General features: G+C 45.5%; 1 protein-coding gene and 1 pseudogene across 1 annotated transcript in view; one reads left to right on the top strand and one right to left on the bottom strand.

Annotated features, from left to right (window-relative positions):
• Positions 1-8,124, bottom strand: part of LOC115184575 (calcium-transporting ATPase type 2C member 1) — a 61,062-nt gene extending 52,938 nt beyond the window's left edge. The window contains exon 1 of the mRNA XM_029745432.1: positions 8,011-8,124. Coding sequence (XP_029601292.1) covers positions 8,011-8,034 — 24 coding nt within the window. The 5' untranslated portion in view covers positions 8,035-8,124. The remainder of the gene's footprint in view (positions 1-8,010) is intronic.
• A 71-nt stretch (positions 8,125-8,195) lies between these two features.
• LOC115184632 (phosphoinositide 3-kinase regulatory subunit 4-like) overlaps positions 8,196-27,452 on the top strand; it is a 29,716-nt pseudogene continuing 10,459 nt past the window's right edge.

Genomic DNA, 27,452 nt, shown 5'->3' with positions numbered 1-27,452 from the left:
TGAAGATTGTAGCCTAACTCTTCAGCCTATGAAAGAGCTCACCTTGCAGGTCATTCTTAGAGCCTCTCAAGGATTTGCAAAGAAAAAAACTTTTCATCCAACATTTTCTACATAGCACAACACTCCTATACACACCACAGAGGCACAAAGAGAAACTGTTGAAAATGACTAGGATCATTAATGTTCTGACCTTGCAATACAGAGGCAGCGATTCAGGTGCCCTTAAGAAAGGCCTTATTATTTCCTTCTACAATGTGTTCAGAGGGGCCATTGTTGAACAAGACAACAGCTATTGAGATACGCAACCTGACAAGGGTTTCAGAAAAAGCCTACCCATTACCTACTGTAGGAAGTCGCTGGCTTCAGCCTACCCATTACCCGCTGTAGGAAGTCGCTGGCTTCAGCCTACCCATTACCCGCTGTAGGAAGTCGCTGGCTTCAGCCTACCTATTATCTACTGTAGGAAGTCGCTGGCTTCAGCCTACCCATTACTCGCTGTAGGAAGTCGCTGGCTTCAGCCTACCTATTATCTACTGTAGGAAGTCGCTGGCTTCAGTTACCAAAAAAAGGTCCCTTGTCCTGTGCTAGCCTGTAGAAAAGGGAGAAAGTGAAACGGCATAGATGACATATAGGTATTAGGTACTAACATGCGATCTAACACTGACATATACAGTTGAAGTCGGAAGTTTACATACACCTTAGCCAAATACATTTAAACACAGTTTTTCACAATTCCTGACAAATAATCCTATTAAAATCCCCTGTCTTAGGTCAGTTAGGATCACCACTTTATTTTAAGAATGTGAAATGTCAGAATAATAGTAGAGAATGATTTATTTCAGCTTTTATTTCTTTCATCACATTCCCAGTGGGTCAGAAGTTTCCATACACTTAATTAGTATTTGGTAGCAATGCCTTTAAATTGTTTAACTTGGTTCAAACGTTTCGGGTAGCCTTCCACAAGCGTCCCACAATAAGTTGGGTGAATTTTGGCCCATTCCTCCTGACAGAGCTGGTGTAAGTCAGGTTTGTAGGCCTCCTTGCTCACACATGCTTTTTCAGTTCTGCCCACACATTTTCTATATGATGAGGTCAGGGCTTTGTGATGGCCACTCCAATACCTTGACTTTGTTGTCCTTAAGCAATTTTTCCTCCACAACTTTACAAGTATGCTTGGGGTCATTGTCCATTTGGAAGACCCATTTGCGACCAAGATTTAACTTCCTGACTGATCTCTTGAGATGTTGCTTCAATATATCCACATACTTTTCCTTCCTCATGAAGCCATCTATTTTGTGAAGTGCACCAGTCCCTCCTGCAGCAAAGCACCCCCACAACATGATGCTGCCACCCCTGTGCTTCACGGTTGGGATGGTGTTCTTCGGCTTGCAAGCCTCCCCCTTTTTCCTCCAAACATAATGATGGTCATTATGGCCAAACAGTTCTATTTTTGTTTCATCAGACCAGAGGACATTTCTCCAAAAAGTACAATCTTTGTCCCCATGTGCAGTTGCAAACCGTAGTCTGGCATTTTTTATAGAGGTTTTGGAGCAGTGGCTTCTTCCTTGCTGAGCGGCCTTTCAGGTTATGTTGATATAGGACTCGTTTTACTGTGGATATAGATACTTTTGTACCGGTTTCCTCCAGCATCTTCACAGGGTCCTTTGTTGTTGTTCTGGGATTGATTTGCACTTTTCGCACCAAAGTGCGTTCATCTCTAGGAGACAGAACACATCTCCTTCCTGAGCGGTATGACGGCTACGTGGTCCCATGGTGTTTATACTTGCGTACTATTGTTTGTACAGATGAACATGGTACTTTCAGGCATTTGAAATTGCTCCCAAGGATGAACCAGACTTGTGGAGGTCAACAAGGTCTTGGCTGATTTATTTTGATTTTCCCATGATGTCAAGCAAAGAGGAACTGAGTTTGAAGGTAGGCCTTGAAATACATCCATAGGTACACCTCCAATTGACTCAAATTATGTCAATTAGCCTATCAGAAGCTTCTAAAGCTACGACATCATTTTCTGGAATTTTCCAAGCAGTTTAAAAGGCACAGTCAACTTAGTGTATTGCTGGTAAACTTCTGACCCACTGGAATTGTGATACATAAGTGAAATAATCTCTCTGTAAACAATTGTTGGAAAAATGACTTGTGTCATGCACCAAAACTATAGTTTCTTAACAAGAAATTTGTGGAGTGGTTGAAAAACGAGTTTTAATGACTCCAACCTAAGTGTATGTAAACTTCCGACTTCAACTGTAGGTATAAAGTATAAACATGCAATCTAACCCTGTGTAGGACAGAAACAAGTGATGACAGATGTTGATCTGTGGTGCAAATGATCACCGTTTGCTTGAGGGGGCATGAAATAGTGTGCTGCTGAATCTAGTTTGGTTAATAATAGAACGTGAGCTATCTTGGACACTGGGCAGGGTCTGCTGGTCCAGTGTATAGACTCAATGCCTCAGGGCCAGATAAATGATTAGACCACAGACTATTACCGTCCTTCTCACCCTGGGATTTACCGGCATGGGGGGCACAAAAAACTAAAGAAAGGCAAATTGGGCCTCTATTACCAGAATGCTAACAAAATTTGCACAAACTAATAGCGAAATCACAGACGCTGTTAGCTAAATGCTAACGAGCGAAAACAAACTATTTGCAAAGACAGGCAAATCCAGCTCATAATGTTATACAAGCATAGCTAGTAGCTACCGAATGTCATTTACAAGCAAGAGTGAATGAGAGAAATTGTGCAAATGAACAAAGTTGTGATGAAGGCTTTTCTGAAGGAAGAGCAGCATGTTTCCACGGGTGGCTCCCGAGTGGCGCAGCGGTACTTCATCTCAGTGCAAGAGGCGACACTACAGTCCCTGGTTTGAATCCCAGCTGATTCACATCCGGCCGTGATTGGGAGTCCCATAGGGAGGCGCACAATTGGCCCAGCGTCGTCCGGGTTTGGCTGCCATGGTAAATAAGAATTTGTTCTTAACTGACTTGCCTGGTTAAAAAAAAAGAGCAGAGGGGGAGAACGGAGGAGGAAAAAAAAACACTAGTCGGAAGCACAGGGAAAAATGGCAATGTTCAGATAACTCACCCAGAACTCTTTGATTTCTGGCAAAAAAGCCATTATAAGATATCTGATGGCAAACATTTAATAGTGAATTGTAGTGTAAATTCATCTCATGTGCGCTGCAGAACAGAGACTCTGATAGATATAGAACGCATTGGACCTGCTTCCTCCCGTTGTGTTATTTACAAACAAACACATGACTGTTCTGGGGAACTACGGTAAGCTTCATAATGTCAAATTATGTCACAGGTGAAATGAAGAACGCACTCGGCTTTATCTCCTAATGTACTGCACAAGTTGACTGCAGGTATTAACTTAAAAAGTAGCTACAAATATTAAATTGTATTGAAAAACTTCGTGGCAATTTTCAAATATCCCGGTATAAAGTACAGTTCATTCAGAAATACACCGTAGGGATGGTGCCAGGTTTCCTCCAGACATGACGCTTGGCATTCAGGTCAAATAGTTCAATCATAAGTTTCATCAGACCAAAGACTCTTGTTTCTCATGATCTAAAAGTCCTTTAGGTGCTGCCATGTGCCTTTTACTGAGGAGTGGCTTCCGTCTGGCCACTCTACCATAAAAGCCTGATTGGTAGAATGCTGCAGAGATGCTTGTCCTTCTGGAAGGTTCTCCAATCTCCACAGAAGAACTCTGGAGCTCTGTGAGAGTGACCACCGGGTTCTTGGTCACCTCCCTGGTCACTGTGTTCTTGGGGACCTTCAATAATGCAGACATTTTTTGGTACCCTTCCCCAGATCTGTGCCAAGACAAAATCCTGTCTCAAAGCTCTACGGACAATTCCTTCGACCTCATGGCTTGGTTTTTGCTCTGACATGCACTGTCAACTGTGGGTCCTTATATAGACAGGTTTATGCCTTTACAAATCATGTCCAATCAATTGAATTTATCACAGGTGGACTCCAATCAAGGTGTAGAAACATCTCAAGGATGATCAATGGAAACAAGTCGCACCCAAGATCAATTTCGAGTCTCATAGCTAAGGGTCTGAATACTTGTGTACATAAGGGAAGGTTGAAATGTTTTATACATTTGCAAAATGTTCTAAAAACCTGTTTTTGCTATGTCCTTACGGGGTATTGTGTGTCCATTGATGAGGATTTTAATTTTTAATTTAGTCAATTTTATAATAAGGCTATAACATAACGCGGAAAAAGTCAAGGGGTCTGAATACTTTCTGAACGCACTGTATATACGGTATCCCGCCAAAGCCTAACACAGGTTCTAGGTGCTGCTGTCTGGAACAGGGTTCTGGAACAGAGGCTGGTTTATTAAAAGGCCACAGTGAGTGACAACAGTCAGGCTGGGAAAGAGAAAGACAGGACTGGTAACAGAGACATGTCAGTCCGCAAGGGAGTGGCAGAAAAAGAAGAGAGAGAGAGAGGGGGGATGGGGTACTGTAATTAGACAGGTGGTAAGGGGTGGATTGAAGGATTGAGAGAGTGAGGATAAAGCTGTACAATTTAAGCTCTAAAGACATGGAGTTACAGGGAGAGAAGATGGACAGAGAAAGATGTGGTGAGCGCAAGAGGGGAAGAGGGGCAGTGAGAGAATATGGTGGGCCTGGGGAGGAAGTGAGAGAAAAATAGAACGAAGACAGAGAGAAAAGACTGAGCAAAGAGAGCGAGGACAGAGCAAAGAGAACGAGGACAGAGCAAAGAGAACGAGGACAGAGCAAAGAGAGCGATGGGGCTTGGGCAATGGGATGTACCAGTCCCGCTTCACTTTGCCACCACACCCCTCTCCCTCCCTTTGACAGGTAAACATAAAGAGCAAACACACTAACTCCACACCTATGCCCAACAACACGGATACAGTCCCCCTCCCTGCCCGGCATCCTATCTGGACTGAATAACTTCACACACACTTCACAGGGTGAAGGATGGTTGACTTTATTATAGGCGCCTAGCTGCCTACTATTTTGCTTTTGTAACCATCCAATGACGCTGTGTTAACTTACCACCACGGCAACTTGCAGAGAGCAGATTTCATAACACTGCATGGAAGAATAAACACAGGTGGTAGCCTAGCCTACTCAACTGAACAACTTGAGTTACAGTGGGCATTGACACAGACTAGTTCATTTTAAGGATATCATTCTCATCCTAAACAAGTAAAAAAATGTTTCTGATGCTGAACAAAGTGGTGTGCATCTGACCTGTGTGAACGGAGAACGCCACTGGAGGTTGGGTTGTTGGTAGCTTTTACTCATAAGTCCGGTTCTTGCCAGTTAGACATGGTGAAATTTTCAGTTTGCAAAACAGCGCTGAAATACTCTGGCATTACTCACAATATTTTGCAGTGGAAATTAACTAAACTGTTTTTTATGATGTCTGTGAGATGAGGGCACTAGGTCTAATTTTTCAGGACAAGTGATTATAGTAGACACCGACTGTAGGCTATGGCTTTTTATGCCTGTTTCATAACCATTTAATTATATTGCGTAAAGTCATCACCAAGGCAACATGCACTGAGCAGATTTCATAAGTCTGTCTCTTTGCATCAGAGAACAAACACCCTGACTAACCTGGTACATGACCCTCTCAGAAACACCAGGTAGCTTAGTCTACTACTCAAGTGAAACTACTTCAGTAACAGTTGGCATGCATACTAGGGAAGGTCATTTCGGGGACATAATATTCTTATCCTCCTCCACTGAAGAAAACAAAGTTTCCCACACAAAGTAGTGCATATGTGTGTGTGTTCGCAGTGTTTCCCCTACATGCATTTAGCAGATGGTAAAACATTTTCAGTTTTAACTTCAAAGCGACTAAAACCAGATATAAATTATGTAAAAAATATAAATTGTACAATATATTTTTAAATAAGATTGTATTTGAGAAGTAACAACACAAAAATTGTTAAACTAGACAGTCAGGGAGAACCTAAAATTCAAAAAAATGTAATGGCATGGGACCCATGCCCCCCACTGATTTTGTTATAATGTTTAAGTCACTCAGATGGCTTATGTCATGTTCCTATGCTATGGCAAAATGTGTAGGAAATTAGATTTAAAACAGAAACATGTTGTCTCTGCGGTCAAGAGGAGGGCTGTGGTTAAAAACGTTGTGAGATAGGCTAATCAAAGTTCAAAGTTCAATATGAACTCTTGTTCATCGTTTATAGGCCTAGTTATTAACACAGGTCTAGTTTATACAACTGTTATTAATCAATATAAATTGTGCACACACATACATGTACATCTAGCTATTGCCAAACTGGTCATTGGAAGTGTTGCTAAATGTGCAGGCCTAATTATAAACACAGTTTAGCTAAGAATACAGGCTAAATGCACCCCAAAAGTATTTATATACATTGTAAAGGCAATTTTGAAGCGTACAGCACTAGGCTTACTGTGCACGCCACGCTTGTTGAACATTTTTCCTGATAAAGATAAACTTCAGCTCTCTCTCTCTCTCTCTCTCTCTCTCTCTCTCTCTCTCTCTCTCTCTCTCTCTCTCTCTCTCTCTCTCTCTCTCTCTCTCTCTCTCTCTCCTCTCTCTCTCCTCTCTCTCTCTCTCTCTCTCTCTCTCTCTCTCTCTCTCTCTCTCTCTCTCTCCTCTCTCTCTCTCTCTCTCTCTCTCTCTCTCTCTCTCTCTTCTCTCTCTCTCTCTCTCTCTCTCTCTCTCTCTCTCTCTCTCTCTCTCTCTCTCTCTCTCTCTCTCTCTCTCTCTCTCTCTTCCTCATCTCTCTCCTCCTCTCCTCTCTCTCTCTCTCCTCTCTCTCTCTCTCTCCTCCTCTCTCTCTCTCTCTCTCTCTCTCTCTCTCTCTCTCTCTCTCTCTCTCTCTCTCTCTCAGTCAGCCTGCTTCTCAGAGAATGACTTGATACACCCATGCAGCCCCATTCAAATGACTATATGTGTGTGTGTGTGTGTGTCTGTAGGCTAATTGTTCATGTTTGTTTACATGGCTGGTTGCATTGCCTTGCTGGATTCTGAATTAAATTTAGTCAATTAGCTAACATCCCCTGAATTAAATTCAGTCAACATCCCCCCGAATTAAATTCAGTCAACATCCCCCCGAATTAAATTCAGTCAACTAGCCAACATCACCTGAATTAAATTGCAGAGGAAGCACAATACAGACGACCAAATTCAGTCAACTTTATGAACCTGTCAAAAACAAAAACACAATGCTCGATAACAACGACACCGTGAACACTAAATGCAACAAGGCTTAGCCAGAGCTACACCCTCGTGGTTAGTGTGTGTTGTGCTATCTAGGTCATTGCTCTACCTACTATTGCTTTGACACGTTTTATTGATCAGCAAAATTCAACATGTTGCTTGCAAATAGATTTGTTTTAACGTTATATGAAGATAAAAACAATTCGTGTATTTGAGGTAGTATGACCCTAGAGGGTTAGTAACATCGCCGTTCCGTGCTAGTGGAAAACGACACCAATAAAGTGGGCAGTGGGCCTGCCAGGGCAATATAACGCTAACTTTACTTTATATAACCGTCATAGATAGCTATGAGGATATGGTTGTTGGGCTATGGCATACTACAAGCTATAGTACCTAGATAGCTATTGTTGGTTTTGTTGTTCTTTGACATGAAGCTAAATATGTATCCCTGAACCAGCTCAAAGTTCGCTGTGACAAACAACTACCGTTATCCAACTGACGTTATCCAGCAATATATACATGGCAAGTAAACAGTATTTTTACCAACACAACACCACGCTCACCTCTCGTGATCATGGAGCTCTCGACAGTAACATTATACTGTACTGTAGCTAGCTAACGTTACATTGTCTTTCCCTTGCGACAGCTCCCCCCACTGTCCTTTTTGAACAAAACCATTGTCAACAGATTTGTATTTAGATATAAAACACTCACTGTTGGGTATATACTATGTTGTAAATATATGAAGATATGAATATAACATTCAGATATCCGGAAACTTACCAGCCGCTCCTGTTTCTTCAGCATCTTCCGTAAAATCCACTGTCGCTTCTCTCTGACGGACAGTCGCCGGTGAGATCAGCACGCTAGTAGCGTACAAGGGGCGGGGATAAAGGGCTCTATTTTAATCATCTACAGTTCCTCTCCTCCTCCCTTTTTCTCGTTCATTGACATTAGGCAATTTCTCAGACGAAAGCAACAAACAAAAAAACATGTAGACATCTCACATATTGCTTTCACAGCTAGCTTGTGTTTTGAAAGTGAAACGTAGAACCGGAAGTGACGCTGGTTTATGTGTCTATGCATTCTGCGGAGGGATATTATCTTTTATTTTTTTTATCTTATTGGATTTTACAGGAAATGTTACTTTCCTTCAGCTGTCAGCTGAACTCACGGAACAAGCTAAATCTCGACGCTCAATTTATATTTTTTTCAAATGGAGTCGTCTTAGCAAAATGCATGGGGATGACATATTAGAACCGATTAAGTTAGCTAGATGCTAACCAGATACGAAGCCAAACAGCACTACACCGCATCTCAACCATCTGGTAAACAATACCCTGCACTGTAATTTCATCAACGTCACGTGCATTTTGTGTTCTATTTGTATTGTAAGTATATCAAACTGTATGTACTATTCGGTTGTTATGCATGTTCTTTCTTTGTTTAGTAGACTAACATATTCATGCGCATGACAATGGTAAGTTGCACTGCCATCATCACAGTATACCTTCCTTACATGATGAGGCAATGCATATGATCCCATTTTCATGGCATAGTAAGTAGCACTAAACGAGTTTGAAAGCAGCTAACTAGATATCAATTTGTAGCCAGTACTGTAGCCACAGTTATTATTTACCTAGCTATGTTATTTACATTCATACATACCGTTGTTGTTATACATACCCGCAATAACATCTGCTAAACATGTGTGTGTGACAAATAACATTGGATTTGATAGCCCACCTTTGTGGTTGCTCTCTGTAATTGTGTAGCAAATCCTTTTCATAAAGCTTTATTTAGTACATGATTTGTCATGCAACGCTTTATTGTATGGGAAGGGTTTCCGGCTAGATGTATTGTTTATTTTGAGCCGGGTAGTTTGGATACTGGATGCTGATTGGCTAAAACAGCATTCAGCCGTGTGTATGAGAGATCATATACCACGGATATTACAAAACATTTATTTTTACTGTTCAAATTATGTTTGTAACTATTTTATAATAGCAATAAGGGACTTTGGGTGTTTGTGGAATATGACCAATATACCACAGCTAAGGGCTGTATCCAGGCCCTCTGCTTTGTGTCTTGCATAGAACAGCCCTTTGCAATGGTATATTGGCCATATACCACACCCCCTCGGTCCTTATTGCTTAATTATGCAATAGGTGGGAAAATACTTTAGGTTGTATTGGCTGATCTGAGAGCCATTCACAAACTGTTATGATCATTGAATCTGTTTTAGTTTTTCTTATTTTTGGCAAGTGTTTGATTGTTCATGTCTATGTCAACCCAGGACCTTGGTCAGAGTGTAGCAGAACCATGGGGAATCAGCTGGCAGGGATCGCTCCTGCCCAGATCCTATCTGTCGACAGCTACTTCTCTGACATCCATGATCACGAGTACGACAAGAGCCTGGGCAGCACGCGCTTCTTTAAGGTGGCCCGCGCCAAGCACAGGGAAGGCCTGGTGGTGGTGAAGGTGTTTGCCATCCAGGACCCATCTCTACCTCTCACCAGCTACAAGCAGGAGCTGGAGGAGCTAAAGATCAGACTACACTCGTGCCAGAACTGCCTGCCCTTCCAGAAGGCCTCCCTCACTGAGAAAGCAGCCATCCTCTTCCGCCAGTACGTCCGGGACAACTTGTATGATCGCATCAGCACGCGACCCTTCCTCAACAATGTGGAGAAGCGCTGGCTAGCCTTCCAGATCCTCACAGCCGTAGACCAGGCGCACAAATCGGGCGTGCGCCACGGTGACATTAAGACAGAAAACGTGATGGTGACCAGCTGGAACTGGGTGCTGCTCACAGACTTTGCCAGCTTCAAGCCCACCTATTTGCCTGAGGACAACCCAGCTGACTTTAATTACTTCTTTGACACGTCTCGACGGAGGACATGTTACATCGCCCCCGAGAGGTTTGTGGATGGGAGTATGTTCACCACAGAGAGCGACCAGAATACCCCTCTGGTGGACCTCACCAGCAACAGCCAGAGGAGCAGGGGAGAGCTCAAACAGGCAATGGATATCTTCTCAGCAGGTAACTTTCATAGCTGAAATATATTTTCTGTTTGAGGCAATAGAGAGATATAAGTGGATGCCATGGACTTGCCTAATTTACTAGTAGTTGAATTATCGACATTGAGAGTGTTTAAACATCTAATGTACATTCCCCTTCCCTGGCTGTTATTTCATGTGTATTTTAGGTTGTGTGATCGCAGAACTCTTCACAGAGGGAGTACCACTGTTTGATCTCTCCCAACTTCTGGCGTATCGCAAAGGACACTTCCAGACAGAGCATGTTCTCATGAAAATAGAAGACCATTACATCAGAGAACTAGTAATAGTCTATATGTTTTATCTTCACGTGAAGATGTTCTTGTGAAATACTAAATTCATCCTGAGCACCAATTCTTAAGGGTACCGCAGTCTCCTGGTAACCACCAAAACCCTCTTATCGCCTCCTAGGTGGCCCAGATGGTGCAGCGGGAGCCGGAGAAGCGTCTGACTGCGGAGGAGTACCTGAAGCAGCAGAGAGGTAACGCCTTCCCAGACATCTTCTACACCTTTCTGCAGCCCTACATGGCCCAGTTTGCCAAGGAGACCTTCCAGTCGGCAGACGAGCGTGTGCTGGTCATCCGCAAGGACCTGGATAACATCCTCCATAACCTCCGCGGGGGAGGGTCAGGCGGGTCTACGGAGAAGCCTGAGAAGGGGGACCAGGAGTCGAGTGTGGTGTCGGCCAAGGAGGAGCAGGGTCTGGTGGTGTTGGTGTCTGTCATCACCTCCTGCCTCCAGACGCTGCGTTCCTGCGACTCCAAGCTGGCGGCTCTGGAGCTGGTGCTGCACCTGGCGGGCCGCCTCAGGGTGGAGACGCTGCTGGACCGCATCACGCCATACCTGCTGCACTTCTGCAGCGACCTGGCGCCACGGGTTAGGGCCCAGGCCGTGCGCACCCTAGCCAAGGTGCTGGCGCTGGTGAAGGAGGTTCCCCGTAACGATGTCAACATATACCCAGAGTACATCCTGCCGGGCATCGCCCACCTGGCGCAGGACGACGCCACCATCGTCAGGCTGGCATACGCAGGTCAGTTGGGTTGACAATGACCACGGGTCGCTTTAAATATGATTACACACTTAATTGTCCAAAGGTTGTCAGTATTTATGTTGTTTGTAATGCCTATCCATTCGCCTCTCTCCTTTTCTCAGAGAACATAGCCCACCTGGCTGAGACAGCTTTACGTTTTTTAGAGCTCGTTCAGGAGAATAACCTGAATATGGAGCATGACTTGAATGGGGAGGACACAGAGGAGACCCTCCACCCCAACGAGAACTACGACTCTGGTAATTTTAAGGCCTCCTCTCTCTCAAATATCAGATTGGAGGTAGAGGTTTATCACCGAAACATGGATACTGAATGCCGCACCTGACGCTCCCTTGGGAAAATTATATTCTGTTCTGACTTCCTGTTCCTCCTGACAGAGCTGCAGGCGCTTCATGAGATGGTGCAGCAGAAGGTGGTTACGTTACTGAGCGACTCGGAGAACATCGTCAAGCAGTCTCTGATGGAGAATGGCATCACGCGGCTCTGTGTGTTCTTCGGCCGGCAGAAGGCCAACGACGTGCTCCTGTCCCACATGATCACTTTCCTGAACGACAAGAATGACTGGCACCTTCGGGGAGCCTTCTTCGACAGCATCGTGGGTAAGGGGCAGGACTGTGCCACAGACATGGTGCCCACACTTAGTCACTCAAATATGCTAATGGTCAAAGCTGGATGTGTACATGCAGGAAGTCTCCGAGATACAGAGATCCTAGAATATATTTTCTCTTCAATGACCCGTCTTTCGCGTTCCACTCTCTCCCTGCCTCCCCCTCCTCCCCCTTCCTTTTGGTTTCTGTCTTTTAATTTTCTCTTTTACTCTCCCTCTTTCATCTCTCTCTCTCTTCCTCTTTCCATCTCTCTCTCTCTTCCTCTTTCCATCTCTCTCTCCCTCTCTTTCCATCTCTCTCTCTCCCTCTCTTTCCATCTCTCTCTCTCCCTCTCTTTCCATCTCTCTCTCTCCCTCTCTTTCCATCTCTCTGTCCCTCTCTTTCCATCTCTCTGTCCCTCTTTCCATCTCTCTGTCCCTCTTTCCATCTCTCTGTCCCTCTCTTTCCATCTCTCTGTCCCTCTCTTTCCATCTCTGTCCCTCTCTTTCCATCTCTCTGTCCCTCTCTTTCCATCTCTCTCTCTCTTTCCATCTCTCTCTCTCTTTCCATCTCCTCTTTCTCTCTCTCTCTCTCTCTCTCTCTCTCTCTCTCTCTTTCCATTTCCTCCAGGTGTGGCGGCATACGTGGGCTGGCAGAGCTCATCCATCCTGAAGCCCCTCCTGCAGCAGGGTCTGAGTGACGCGGAGGAGTTTGTCATCTACAAGGCCCTCAACTCTCTCACCTGCATGTGCCAGCTGGGCCTGCTGCAGAAACCACACATCTACGAGTTTGTCAGTGATATCGGTGAGATGGGGTAGAGAGGAGCTTAGAGACGGCAGGGGAAGGATAGTGTTGTTACTATACTATGTAAAAAAGGCACTTTTTGTGATGAACTTTTCCCCCTTATTTTGAAAGCCCCATTCCTGTGCCACCCCAACCTGTGGATCCGCTACGGGGCGGTGGGCTTCATCACCGTGGTGGCCCAGCATCTCAACATAGCAGACGTCTACTGCAAACTGATGCCTCACCTCAACCCTTTCATCACCCAGCCCATCATACAGGTAAGACTTCCACACACGCTCACTTACCATCTTCACATGTAACACATTGAAAGAATCTCCCAGACTCTTATTAAATTATGTTATGTGGTGCTATTCTATGGTGTGCTGTACTTTGCTATGCTAGGTTATGGTGTGCTGTACTGTGCTATGCTATGTTATGGTGTGCTGTACTGTGCTATGTTATGGCGTGCTGTACTTCACTATGTTATGAGGTGCTATGTTTTGGTGTGCTGTATTGTGCTATGTTATGGTGTGCTGTGCTATGTTATGGTGTACTGTACTATGTTATTGTGTACTGTGCTGTGTTATGGTGTGCTGTACTGTGCTATGTTATTGTGTGCTGTGCTATGTTATGGTGTGCTGTGCTATGGTATACTGTACTATGCTATGTTATGGTGTGCTGTACTATGCTAAGACATGGTGTGCTATGTTATGGTGTGCTGTAATCTGCTATGTTATGGTGTGCTGTTCTATGTTATGCTGTGCTATGTTATGGTGTGCTATGTTATGGTGTGCTGTACTATGTTATGTTATGGTGTGGTATGCTGTACTGTGCTATGTTAAATGAGGCTGTGTTTCCTCTCAGATTGATAAAGAGATAGTACTGCTGAGTGTGCTGAAGGAGCCAGTGAGCCGCTCCATCTTCGACTACTCCCTGCGCTCCAAAGACATCGCCAGCCTCTTCCGCCACCTGCTGCTGCGGCAGAAGAAGCGCAGCGGCTCACTCCCAGAATGCCCCATTCCGGAGGACCCCGCCATCGCCCAGCTGCTTAAGAAACTGCTCTCTCAGGTCAGAGGGTGGGGGTGATGTCTCGACATTACATGGATGGGATAATGCACAACGTTTGACCATTATTGTTATGATGATGATGATCACAACGATAGTGATAATTGTTTATTCTAGGGGATGACGGAGGCTGAAGAGGACAAGCTGCTAGCACTGAAGGACTTCATGCTCAAGTCCAACAAGGCCAAGGCCAACATGGGAGACCAGAGCCACCTGGGGGAGGCAGTCCAGAGCGGGGTCATTGACCTGGCCACGCTGGGCATCATGGGACGCCAGGTGGACCTGGTCAAACCTAAACAGGAGGCCGAGGACAAGAGAGGTAGGGACGCCACTGACACCTGGTGGTCAAAGTACACCCCTGTAATAGCAGAGAGGGTACACAAACCCAAAGGCTGCATTTACACAGACAGCCCAATTCTGATCTTTTGCCCAATTATTGAAGAAACATTTTTTGAAATGGGCTGCCTGTGTAAACACAGCCAAGTTGACCCTTAGCCTTAAAACACTTGTGTGTAGACACTGAAAAGATTGGATAGGTTGATATTATAGTTTATATATTTTCACCATGTTTGATATCAATGACCTGTCATTTATCTGTTTGCAGACTTCATCGCCACAGCATCTGGTATATTGCTGGTGTGGTTTAGCCTGTAATGATGTGCATAACAAATAATCCCATCCAGACATAATTTCCCCCAGATTACCCACATCGCCTCATTACATTTAATTCAGTAGATGGGTTAAACTGCATCAGGACAAGCAGAGTTTTCACATTTTGTCATTACCTCTGTGGCTGTCTACACACGACAGAGCAGTACATGTTAGTGTTCAGTTCAGTCAAACCTTTATTTGGCTATTCCTGCGGCAGCACACATACATCTACTTTTCCCTGTAGTCAAATAAAATGTCCGACTGGCCTTGAGTTTTGTTAACATACCAGGCAGACTCCCCGTAGGGGCATCACGTTTTGTTAAAAAGACGTGTGTGCTCTCTGGCAGTAGTGTAAACAATGGATCTAAGGCCCTTAGTCTAAGTAACACTATACCAGTTAAATCCCATATGTGTCTAGGCTCCATGGTATTCAATAGAAAGTATTTATTCAAGGACACACTGAAAGATTGTGTTGTGTATCTACGCCATAGGATAACAGATACAGTATATTAACATCTAACCTGTTTGGCGTTTTGGAGTGTTTTTTTCATAGGCACTGTTAGTAGCTTGTCTGACACAATTTACCGTGGGCTAAAAGTGATTGTGTGTTGCAGCTGGTATGTTTCAATCGCATGGAACTGTCCTTTTGGAGTGTTGGACTGCTGCTGGTGACTAATTTAACTACTCACTCTAACATGTCCTGTGATTAGCATCTCTCCCATCTCCCAACTGCTTCATGTAGTCTGGTGGTCTTAAAACCTGTTGTATCTGCATTGGCCTTCAACTCCTTTTAACGCCTGCCGTCTCCCGTTAGTATTTTCATTAGATATTTGAAGCCGTAGTGCCTTCTCCATGGCTTATTGGAATAGCTGAAAATAGGCAGCCCCCTTCAACTTAATGGCTATTCAATCCATCAGTCAAGCTTTTGACCTCCAGTGCTGAATGCTTTTTAACTGGTGTTTCTTAGCTTTTTCTGTTTCTCTTTCTCTCTTCAGCCCGGAAACACACCAAACAGGACTCCAACATGAATGAAGAGTGGAAGAGCATGTTTGGCTCTCAGGAGTCAGCGGCTACGGCACCACAGCCCCCCACGGTACATAACGGGTTAACCTATGATGTCTGCTAAGAATAAGGGGGGGGGGGGGGGCGAGGGTTGAATGATTGATTGATATACTAATTGATATACTAATTGATTTATTTTATAGCCTGGTCCAGTCTGCTAGTCTACCTTCTATCTCTGTACTCCACCAGGTGCCTGAAGGGGCAGGGACTCAGACCAGGAAGACCACAGCCTCCCCTGGTGTCCCTGTGGGGCAGTCTGCAGGCGCAGTCTCCACCTACCAGCGTCGTCTCAACACGTGCAAGGCGGAGCTTCAACATCTGGTGCAGCAGAAGAGGGAGCAGTGCAGCGCAGAGCGCATGGCCAAGCAGATGATGGAGAGCGCTGAATGGGAGAGCCGTCCGCCTCCGCCAGGTAAAGTAGTGCCACTTGGACAGCAAAGGTTAGTCCATAATGACTCCACAAGGGATTATTTTTTGGTCATTATATTATTGAATATACCACTAGAGGTGTGTTTCTTGCCAATTTGGACTAAGCACAGCAGTGTCAACAAGCAGTAGGGTTAGTCAGGGCCCCTCCACATCCACATTGTGTTGTGGTTTTGTTCTGCAGGGTGGCACCCTAAGGGTCTTCTAGTGGCCCACCTCCATGAGCACAAGTCTGCTGTCAACCGTATCCGTGTGTCAGACGAGCACTCCATCTTCGCCACGGCCTCCAACGACGGCACCGTCAAGGTCTGGGACAGCCAGAAGATGGAGGGCAAAACCACCACCACCAGGTATGCCAACCAAATAGTAACCAATAACCAACCAGTTAACCAAGTAGTAACCAATAACCAACCAGTTAACCAAGTAGTAACCTAATTATTTATTTATTTATTTCACCTTTATTTAACCAGGTAGGCAAGTTGAGAACAAGATCTCATTTACAATTGCGACCTGGCCAAGATAAAGCAAAGCAGTTCGACAACACAGAGTTACACATGGAGTAAAACAAACATACAGTTAATAATACAGTAGAAAAATAAGTCTATATACAATGTGAGCAAATGAGGTGAGATAAGGGAGGTAAAGGCAAAAAGGCCATGGTGGCAAAGTAAATACAATATAGCAAGTAAAACACTGGAATGGTAGATTTGTAGTAGAAGAAAGTGCAAAATAGAAATAGAAATAATGGGGTGCAAAGGAGCAAAATAAATACAGTAGGGGAAGAGGTAGTTGTTTGGGCTAAATTATAGATGGGCTATGTACAGGTGCAGTGATCTGTGAGCTGCTCTGACAGCTGGTGCTTAAAGCTAGTGAGGGAGATAAGTGTTTCCAGTTTCAAAGATTTTTGTAGTTTGTTCCAGTCATTGGCAGCAGAGAACTGGAAGGAGAGACGGCCAAAGGAGGAATTGGCTTTGGGGGTGACCAGAGAGATATACTTGCTGGAACGCGTGCTACAGGTGGGTGCTGCTATGGTGACCACTGAGTGGAGATAAGGGGGGACTTTACCTAGTAGGGTCTTGATGATGACCTGGAGCCAGTGGGTTTGGCGACGAGTATGAAGCGAGGGCCAGCCAACGAGAGCGTACAGGTCGCAGTGGTGGGTAGTATATGGGGCTTTGGTGACAAAACGGATGGCACTGTGATAGACTGCATCCAGTTTGTTGAGTAGGGTATTGGAGGCTATTTTGTAAATGACATCGCGAAGTCGAGGATCGGTAGGATGGTCAGTTTTACGAGGATATGTTTGGCAGCATGAGTGAAGGATGATTTGTTGCGAAATAGGAAGCCAATTCTAGATTTAACTTTGGATTGGAGATGTTTGATGTGAGTCTGTAAGGAGAGTTTACAGTCTAACCAGACACCTAGGTATTTGTAGTTGTCCACATATTCTAAGTCAGAACCGTCCAGAGTAGTGATGCTGGACAGGCGGGCAGGTGCAGGCAGCGATTGGTTGAAGAGCATGCATTTAGTTGTACTTGTATTTAAGAGCAGTTGGAGGCCACGGAAGGAGAGTTGTATGGCATTGAAGCTCGTCTGGAGGGTAGTTAACACAGTGTCCAAAGAAGGGCCAGAAGTATACAGAATGGTGTCGTCTGCGTAGAGGTGGATCAGAGACTCACCAGCAGCAAGAGCGACATCGTTGATGTATACAGAGAAAAGAGTTGGCCCAAGAATTGAACCCTGTGGCACCCCCATAGACACTGCCAGAGGTCCGAACAACAGGCCCTCCGATTTGACACACTGAACTCTATCAGAGAAGTAGTTGGTGAGCCAGGCGAGGCAATCATTTGAGTCTGCCGATGAGGATGTGGTGATTGACAGTCGAAGGCTTTGGCCAGGTCAATGAGTACGACAGCACAGTATAGCCTTCCCTGTGGCTCAGTTGGTAGAGCATGGTGTTTGCAACGCCAGCATGGTGTGTGCAACGCCAGGGTTGTGGGTTCGATTCCCACGGGGGGCCAGTACAAAAAAATGCATGAAATGAAATGTATATATTCACTACGGTAAGTCGCACTGGATAAGAGCGTCTACTAAATGACTAAAATGTAAATGTTTCTTATCGATGGCGGTTACGATATCGTTTAGGACCTTGAGCGTGGCTGAGGTGCACCCATGATCAGCTCTGAAACCAGATTGCATAGCGGAGAAGTTGCGGTGGGATTCGAAATGGTCAGTAATCTGTTTGTTGACTTGGCTTTCGAAGACCTTAGAAAGGCAGGGTAGGATAGATATAGGTCTGTAGCAGTTTGGGTCAAGAGTGTCCCCTCCTTTGAAGAGGGGGATGACAGCAGCTGCTTTCTAATTTTTGGGAATCTCAGATGACACGAAAGAGAGGTTGAACAGGCTAGTAATAGGGGTTTGCAACAATTTTGGCAGATCATTTTAGAAAGAAAGGTTCCAGATTGTCTATCCCGGCTGATTGTAGGGGTCCAGATTTTGCAGCTCTTTCAGAACATTAGCTGAATGGATTTGGGAGAAGGAGAAATGGGGAAGGCTTGGGCGAGTAGCTGTGGGGGGTGCAGTGCTGTTGACCGGAGTAGGGGTAGCCAGGTGGAAAGCATGGCCAGCCGTAGAAAAATGCTTATTGAAATTCTCAATTATAGTGGGTTTATCGGTGGTGATAGAGTTTCATGTCCTCAGTGCAGTGGGCAGCTGGGAGGAGGTGTTCTTATTCTCTATGGACTTTACAGTGTCCCAGAACCTTTTTAAGTTTGTGTTGCAGGAAGCAAATTTCTGCTTGAAAAAGCTATCCTTGGCATTTCTAACTGCCTGTGTATATTGGTTTCTAACTTCCCTAAAAAGTTGCATATCACGGGGGCTGTTCGATGCTAATGCAGAACGCCACAGGATGTTTTTGTGTTGGTTAAGAGCAGTCAGGTCCGGAGAGAACCCAGGGCTATATCTGTTCCAGGTTCTACATTTCTTGAATGGGGCATGCTTATTTAAGATGGAGAGGAAGGCATTTAAAAAAATAACCAGGCATCCTCTACTGACGGGATGAGGTCAATATCCTTCCAGGATACCCGGGCCAGGTCGTTTAGAAAGGCTTGCTCGCTGAAATGTTTCAGGGAGCGCTTGACAGTGATGAGTGGAGGTCGTTTGACCGCTGACCCGTTATGGATGCAGGCAATGAGGCAGTGATCGCTGAGATCTTGGTTGAAAACAGCAGAGGTGTATTTAGAGGGCAAGTTGGTTAGGATGATATCTATGAGGGTGCCCGTATTTACGGCTTTGGGGTGGTACCTGGTAGGTTCATTAATAATTTGTGTGAGATTGAGGGCATCAAGCTTGGATTGTAGGATGGCTGGGGTGTTAAGCATGTCCCAGTTTAGGTCACCTAGCAGCACAAGCTCTGAAAATAGATGGGGTTGCAGTCAGTTCACATATGGTGTCCAGATCACAGCTGGGGGCCGAGGGTGGTCTATAGCAGGCGGCAACTGTGAGAGACTTGTTTTTAGAGAGATGGATTTTTAAAAGTAGAAGTTCAAATTGTTTGGGTACAGACCTGGATAGTAGGACAGAACTCTGCAGGCTATCTCTGCAGTAGATTGCAACACCGCCCTCTTTGGCCGTTCTATCTTGTCTGAAAATGTTGTCATTAGGGATGAAGATTTCAGAGTTTTGGTGGACTTCCTAAGCCAGGATTCAGACACGGCTAGGACATCCGGGTTGGCAGAATGTGCTAAAGCAGTGAATAAAACAAACTTAGGGAGGAGGCTTCTAATGTTAACATGCATGAAACCAAGGCTATTACGGTTACAGAAGTCATCAAAATGAGAGCGTCTGGGGAATAGGAGTGGAGCTAGGCACTGCAGGGCCTGGATTCACCTCTACAGGTACAGAGGAGGAGGAGGATAAGGGTACGGCTAAAAGCTATGAGGATTGGTCGTCTGTGACGTCCGGAATAGAGAGTAAAAGGAGCATGTTTCTGGGGGCGATAAAATAGCTTCAAGGTATAATGTACAGACAAAGGTATGGTAGGATGTGAATACAGTGGAGGTAAACCTAGGCATTGAGTGATGATGAGAGAGATATTGTCTCTAGAAACATCATTGAAACCAGAAGATGTCATAGCATGTGTAGGTGGAGAAACTGAAAGATTGGATAAGGTATAATGAGCAGGGATAGAGGCTCTACAGTGAAATAAGCCAATAAACACTAACCAGAACAGCAAAGGACAAGGCATATTGACATAAGGAGAGGCATGCTTAGCCGAGTGATCAAAGGGTCCAGTGAGAATTAGACAGCTAGCCAAGCCATAGGTAGCAAGCTGGCAGAAGATGGAGGGAGGTCTGTTTTTAGCCACCTCGTGCGTTTCCGTCTGTAGATTAGTGGGGTTCCGTGTGGTAGGGGGGGACCAGTTCAATTGGCAAAACAGTATAGTGGTCCAAGAAAATTGTCCGATAGACCTATTCAGATAGCAGCCGCTAAGACAGCTAACGATTAGCGGGCTGCAGATGGGCGTTCAGGTTACGTTGCGACGGAGGGGCCAGTTGGATAACTCCCTCGGGCAGATAACGTCGGTAGTCCAGTCCGTGAAGGCACGATGGGGCTCCGCACGGCAGTAAAACGGGTCCGGATAGGTGATTGTAGCCCAGGAGTGGCTGATGGAACTCTTCAGCTGGATAATAACCAACCAGTTAACCAATAGTAACACTAACCAACAGTTAACCAATGGTAACCAATAAACAACCAGTTAACCAAGTGGTAACCAATAAACAACCAGTTAACCAAGTGGTAACCCATAAACAACCAGTTAACCAAGTGGTAACCAATAAACAACCAGTTAACCAAATAGTAACCAATAACCAACCAGTTTAACCAAGTAGTAACCAACAACCAACCAGTTAACCAAGTAGTAACCAACAACCAACAAGTTAACCAAGTAGTAAACCAACAACCAACCAGTTAACAAAGTAGTAACCAGTTAACCAAGTATTAACCAATACCAACCAGTTAACCAAGTAGTACACAACAACCAACCAGTTAACCAAGTAGTTGTGGTTTCTTCCCCTTTTTTTTGTTGAGTGAGACAGTACAAGTGGCAGCAACATGCTGAATTGTGAGGGCAATTTACATTTAAGTATTACAATTGGCAATACTAACTTAAACACAGTATACAACAGATATAGTCAAAGGAAGATGGAAGTACAAAATAATGTTCATCAACTGTTCAGCAGGCAAAGCGTGGTTGGGATGATGCTGCAAACGAAACACTCAGTCCTGCAGTGGATCAGCTCCAGTTTAGCTAAAGCTGGAACCAGTTAACTGGTTGGTTATTGGTTACTACTTGGTTAACGCTCCAGTTTAGCTAAAGCTGGAATCTGTAGCGGTGAAACTGACCACGTCCGCTCGCAAGTATTACAACAACAAAGACGTTACTTCAAACATATTTTGCAACATCATTGGACGTGTGTGACAGAACAGCAGATTATGTACTCGGATTTTTGTTCACCACGATGCAGAATGCTCCTCTGCCACATTAAAAAAAAATAATAATAATAAACCGCCTGCGGCCACCAGTGGTGCTGCTTCACTTTATGCAGATCTCAGCTTTAAGGAGTGGCTATGGGTTAGACTTAGACCATCATGGGGTGGGTTAGGCTTAGACATCATTGGGGTGGGTTAGGCTTAGATCATCATTGGGGTGGGTTAGGCTTAGATCATCATTGGGGTGGGTTAGGCTAGCTCATGGGGTGGTAGGCTAGATCATCATTGGGGTGGGTTAGGCTTAGATCATCATTGGGGTGGGTTTAGACTTAGATCATCATTGGGGTGGGTTAGACTTAGACCAACATTGGGGTGGGTTAGACTTAGACCAATCATTGGGGTGGGTTAGACTTAGACATCATTGGGGTGGGTTAGGACTTTGACCAACATTGGGGTGGGTTAGACTTAGGACCATCATTGGGGTGGGTTAGACTTAGACCATCATTGGGGTGGGTTAGACTTAGACCATCATTGGGGTGGGTTAGACTTAGACCATCATTGGGGTGGGTTAGACTTAGACCATCATTGGGGTGGGTTAGGCTTAGACCATCATTGGGTGGGTTAGACTTAGCCCATCATTGGGTGGGTTAGACTTAGACCATCATTGGGGTGGGTTAGACTTAGACCAACATTGGGGTGGAAGCATATGGCGGAAGGGATCGTATTTTAGAAGTGTTCTTACGAAGGATCTTGAGACTTTTCTTTGACTTCTTGAGGCTGTGTGTGTTGATGGCAGGTCCAGATGGTGTGTGTTAATGGCAGGTCCAGATTGGTGTGTGTAGTTGGTAGGTTCAGATTGGTGTGTGTGTGTGTGTGTGTGTGTGTGTGTGTGTGTGTGTGTGTGTGTGTGTGTGTGTGTGTGGATGGTAGGTCCAGATTGGTGTGTGTGTGGATGGTAGGTCCAGATTGGTGTGTGTGTGTGGATGGTAGGTCCAGATTGGTGTGTGTGTAGATGGATAGGTATTCCTTAAAGAGGTGGGGTTCTAGGGGTCTACGGAAGGTGGTGATTGACTCCACTTCCTGGCGTCGTGAGGGAGCTTGTTCCAACCATTGGGGTGCCAGAGCAGCGAACAGTTTGACTGGGCTGAGCGGGAACTGTGCTTCCTCAGAGGTAGGGAGGCGAGCAGGCCAGAGGTGTATGAACGCAGTGCCCTTGTTTGGGTGTAGGGCCTGATCAGAGCTGAAGGTACGGAGGTGCCGTTCCCCTCACAGCTCGTAGGCAAGCACCCATGGTCTTGTAGTCGATGCGAGCTTCAACTGGAAGCCAGTGGATGAGAGCGGAGCAGCGGGGGTGACGTGAGGGAACTTGGGAAGGTTGAACACCAGACGGGCTCCGGCATTCTGGATCAGTTGTAGGGGTTTAATGGCACAGGCAGGGAGCCCAGCCAACAGCGAGTTGCAGTAATCCAGACGGGAGATTGACAAGTGCCTGGATTAGGACCTGCGCCGCTTCCTGTGTGAGGCAGGGTCGTACTCTGCGAATGTTTGTAGAGCATGAACCTACAGGATGGGGTCACCGCCTTGATGTTAGTGGAGAACGACAGGGTGTTGTCCAGGGTCACGCCAAGGTTCTTAGCACTCTGGGAGGATGGACACAATGGAGTTGTCAACCATGATGGCGCGATCATGGAACGGGCAGTCCTTCCCCGGGAGGAAGAGCAGCTCCGTCTTGCCGAGGTTCAGCTTGAGGTGGTGATCCGTCATCCACACTGATATGTCTGCCAGACATGCAGAGATGCGATTCGCCACCTGGTTATCAGAAGGGGGAAAGGAGAAGATTAATTGTGTGTCGTCTGCATAGCAATGATAGGAGAGGACCATGTGAGGATATGACAGAGCCAAGTGACTTGGTGTATAGCGAGAATAGGAGAGGGCCCTTAGAACACTTAGGTTGGAGTCATTAAAACTCATTTTTCAACCACTCCACAAATTTCTTGTTAACAAACTATAGTTTTGGCAAGTTGGTTAGGACATCTACTTTGTGCATGACACAAGTACTCTTTCAACAATTGTTTATTGGGTGATTGTAATCTGTTAATTGTTTTATTGTAATCTTTCCAACAATTGGCTGTGTGTGTTGCTGGCAGGTCCAGATTGGTGTGTGTAGTTGGTAGGTTCAGATTGGTGTGTGTGTGTGTGTGTGTGTGTGTGTGTGTGTGTGTGTGTGTGTGTGTGTGGATGTAGGTCCAGATTGGTTTGTGTGTGTGGATGGTAGGTCCAGATTGGTTTGTGTGTGTGTGTTTGGATGGTAGGTCCAGATTGGTTATGTGTGTGGTGTGTAGATGGTAGGTCAGATGGTTTGTGTGTTGTGTGTTGATGGCAGGTCACCGATTGGTGTGTGTGTAGATGATAGGTTCAGATTGGTGTGTGTGTGTGGGTGGATGGCAGGTCCAGATTGGTGTGTGTAGTTGGTAGGTTCAGATTGGTGTGGTGTGTGTGTGTGTGTGTGTGTGTGGATGGTAGGTCCAGATTGGTGTGTGTGTGGATGGTAGGTCCAGATTGGTGTGTGTGTGGATGGTAGGTCCAGATTGGTGTGTGTGTGGATGGTAGGTCCAGATTGGTGTGTGTGTGTGTGTAGATGGTAGGTCCAGATTGGTGTGTGTGTGTGTAGATGGTAGGTCCAGATTGGTGTGTGTGTAGATGGTAGGTCCAGATTGGTTTGTGTGTGTAGATGGTAGGTTCAGATTGGTGTGTGTGTAGATGGTAGGTTCAGATTGGTGTGTGTGTGTAGATGGTAGGTTCAGATTGGTGTGTGTGTAGATGGTAGGTCCAGATTGGGGTGTGTGTGTGTGTGGTGTGTGTGTGTGGTGTGTGGGTGTGTGTGTGTGTGTGGTGTGTGTGTGTTTGTGTGTGTGTGGTGTGTGTGTGTGTGTGGTGTGTGTGTGTGGGGATGGTAGGTCCAGATGGTGTATGTAGCGGCAGGTCCAGATTGGTTTGTGTGTGTTGACGGTAGGTCCAGATTGGTTTGTGTTGTGTAGACGTAGGTCCAGATTTGGTGTGGTGTAGACGGTAGGTCCAGATTGGTGTATGTAGATGGTAGGTCCAGATTGGTGTGTGTGTAGACGGTAGGTCCAGATTGGTGTATGTAGATGGTAGGTCCAGATTGGTGTGTTGTGGGACAGTAGGTCCAGATTGATGTATTGTAGATGGTAGGTCCAGATTGTTGTATGTACAGTTGAAATTGGAAGTTACATACACTTAGGTTGGAGTCATAAAACTCAATTTTTCAACCACTCCCACAAATTTCTGTTAACAAACTATAGTTTTGGCAAGTTGGTTAGGACATCTACTTTGTGCATGACACAAGTAATCTTCTCCAACAATTGGTTATTGTGTGATTGTAATCTGTTAATTGTTTATTGTAATATTTCCAATTGGCTGTGTGTGTTGATGCAGGTTCAGATTGGGTTGTGGTAGTAGTTGGCAGGTTCAGATTGGTGTGTGTAGTTGGTAGGAGTTCAGATTTGTGTGTGTGTTGTTTTTCACACCACTCCACAAATTTCTTGTTAACAAACTATAGTTTTGGCAAGTCGGTTAGGACATCTTACTTTGTGCATGACACAAGTAATCTTTCCAACAATTGTTTACTAGACAGATTATTTCACTTATAATTCACTGTATCACAATTCCAGTGGGTCAGAAGTTTACATACACTAAATTGACTGTGGCCTTTATAAACAAGCTTTGAAAAAATTCCAGAAATGATGTCAGTGGCTTTTAGAAGTTCTGATAGGCTAATTGACATCATTTGAGTCATTGGAGGTGTACCTGTGGAAGTATTTCAAAGGCCTACCTTCAAACTCAGTGCCTTCTTTGCTTGACATCATGGAAAATCAGCCAAGACCTCAGAAAAAAATGTGTAGACCTCCACAAGTCTGGTTCATCCTTGGGAGCAATTTCCAAATGCCTGAAGGTACCACATTCATCTGTACAACAATAGTACGCAAGTATAAACACCATGGACCACGCAGCCATCATGCCGCTCAGGAAGGATACGCATTCTGTCTCCTAGAGATGAACATACTTTGGTGCGAAAAGTGCAAATCAATCCAGAACAACAGCAAAGGATCTTGTGAAGATGCTGGAGGAAAAAGGTACAAAGGTATCTATATCCACAGTAAAACGAGTCCTATATCGACATAACCTGAAGGGCCGCTCAGCAAGGATGAAGCCACTGCTCCAAAACTGCCATAAAAAAAGCCAGACTACGGTTTGCAACTGCACATGGGGACAAAGATTGTACTTTTTGAGAAATGTCCTCTGGTCTGATGAAACAAAAATAGAACTGTTTGGCAATAATGACCATCGTTATGTTTGGAGGAAAAAGGGGCTTGCAAGCCGAAGAACACCATCCTAACCGTGAAGCAGGGGGTGGGCAGCATCATGTTCCCAAGAACATGTTCCCAAGATGGCGTAGCAGTGCGACGTGTTTGGTCGTCCTCTCGTGTAACTTTTGTATTTTTCTACTTTTTGTATACATTTCGATTTTTATTTCAATCTCTTTCCATTTTAACTCATATGCTACCTTCCGGTGACCTGCCTCGCCCAAATGTGATACAGAACCCGCTATTATTTAGAATTTTGTAGACCTTATAGCAAGAGCCACCTAGCCATCAGAAGCTAACCAGCTAATTTGGCTACAAGCTATTTAGCTCATTGTTAGCCACTGCTAGCGGCTTTACCTTCTGCACAGATACCAGACTCTTTTTTTAGCTTGGATAATACTCACAGCCTACCAGTATCGGACTGTCCTCTCCACTACAACGCCGGATTCCTCCCGTAATCCCTGAACCATTACTCCTGATCTTCACAGCTAGCTAGCACCCACGGAGTTACCACAGTACCGAAGTCATTCCTGAGGCCCAACTCAGCCTGCTCAGTTGTTCACCCCAACCCCAACCCAAACACGGCAGAACCCACTACTCCACCGGATCCTTGCCGTAAGCTCTGGACCTGGCACCGGATCACCGCTGCTACCGAGTGGCTATATTGGCTAATGCCCCATGCCCTGAAGCTAGCACCAGGTAGCCATGAGCCCGGCCGCATCCCCCGGCTAGCAAACTAATTACACAGTCTACAATACTCTTTCACCATCTGGCTTGGATCCTTTGTCAACACGGCGCCCCGCCCGCGCCACCACGACTGGTCTGCCGACGAATACTCAATCCGCTGTGCCTCCAACTGGCCTCCGTCGGACGTCGGAGCAGCCGCGTTCTACTAGCCCCGGGCTAACTAACTTTAAAGCGCCGTGTCGCCCGCGTGCTAGCGTAGTAGCGACTACTCCGCGGCCTCCCTGTGTTCATCTACCGCTGCCCCCTGGACCCTATGATCACTTGGCTACATAGCTGATGCCTGCTGAACTGTCCATAATCATGGTACTCCATTCTGTTTATTATTTGTTTATCTGTCGGCCCCAGCTGCGAACTCGGGCTGTGTGTGTAGTTAACCGACCCTCTCTGTCCAGTCATCGCCATTTTGCCTGTTGTTGTTGTTGTTTAGCTGATCAGCTGTTGTCTCACCGTGTTGTCTAGCTAGCTCTCCCAATCAACACCTGTGATTACTTTATGCCTCGCTGTATGTGTCTCTCAAATGTCAATATGCCTTGTATACTGTTGCTTAGGTTAGTTAATGTTTTAGTTTACAATGGAGCCCCTAGTTCCACTCATACCTCTGTTACCTCCTTTGTCCCACCTCCCACACATGGGATGACCTCACCCATTATAACCAGCATGTCCAGAGATACAACCTCTCTTATCATCACTCAGTGCCTGGGCTTACCCCGCTGTACCCGCACCCCACCATACCCCTGTCTGCACATTATGCCCTGAATCTATTCTACCACGCCCAGGAATACGATCCTTTTATTATTTGTCCCCAACGCTCTAGGCAACCAGTTTTGATAGCCTTTAGCCGTACTCATCCTACTCCTCCTCTGTTCCTCGGGTGATGTGGAGGTAAACCCAGGCCCTGCATGTCCCCAGGCACCCTCATTTGTT

This window comes from Salmo trutta, chromosome 3, assembly GCF_901001165.1.
Source record: "Salmo trutta chromosome 3, fSalTru1.1, whole genome shotgun sequence".
Taxonomy (NCBI): Eukaryota; Metazoa; Chordata; class Actinopteri; order Salmoniformes; family Salmonidae; genus Salmo; species Salmo trutta.
Note: the sequence above shows the minus strand (reverse complement) of the source record. Positions and strands in the feature narration are given on the sequence as shown.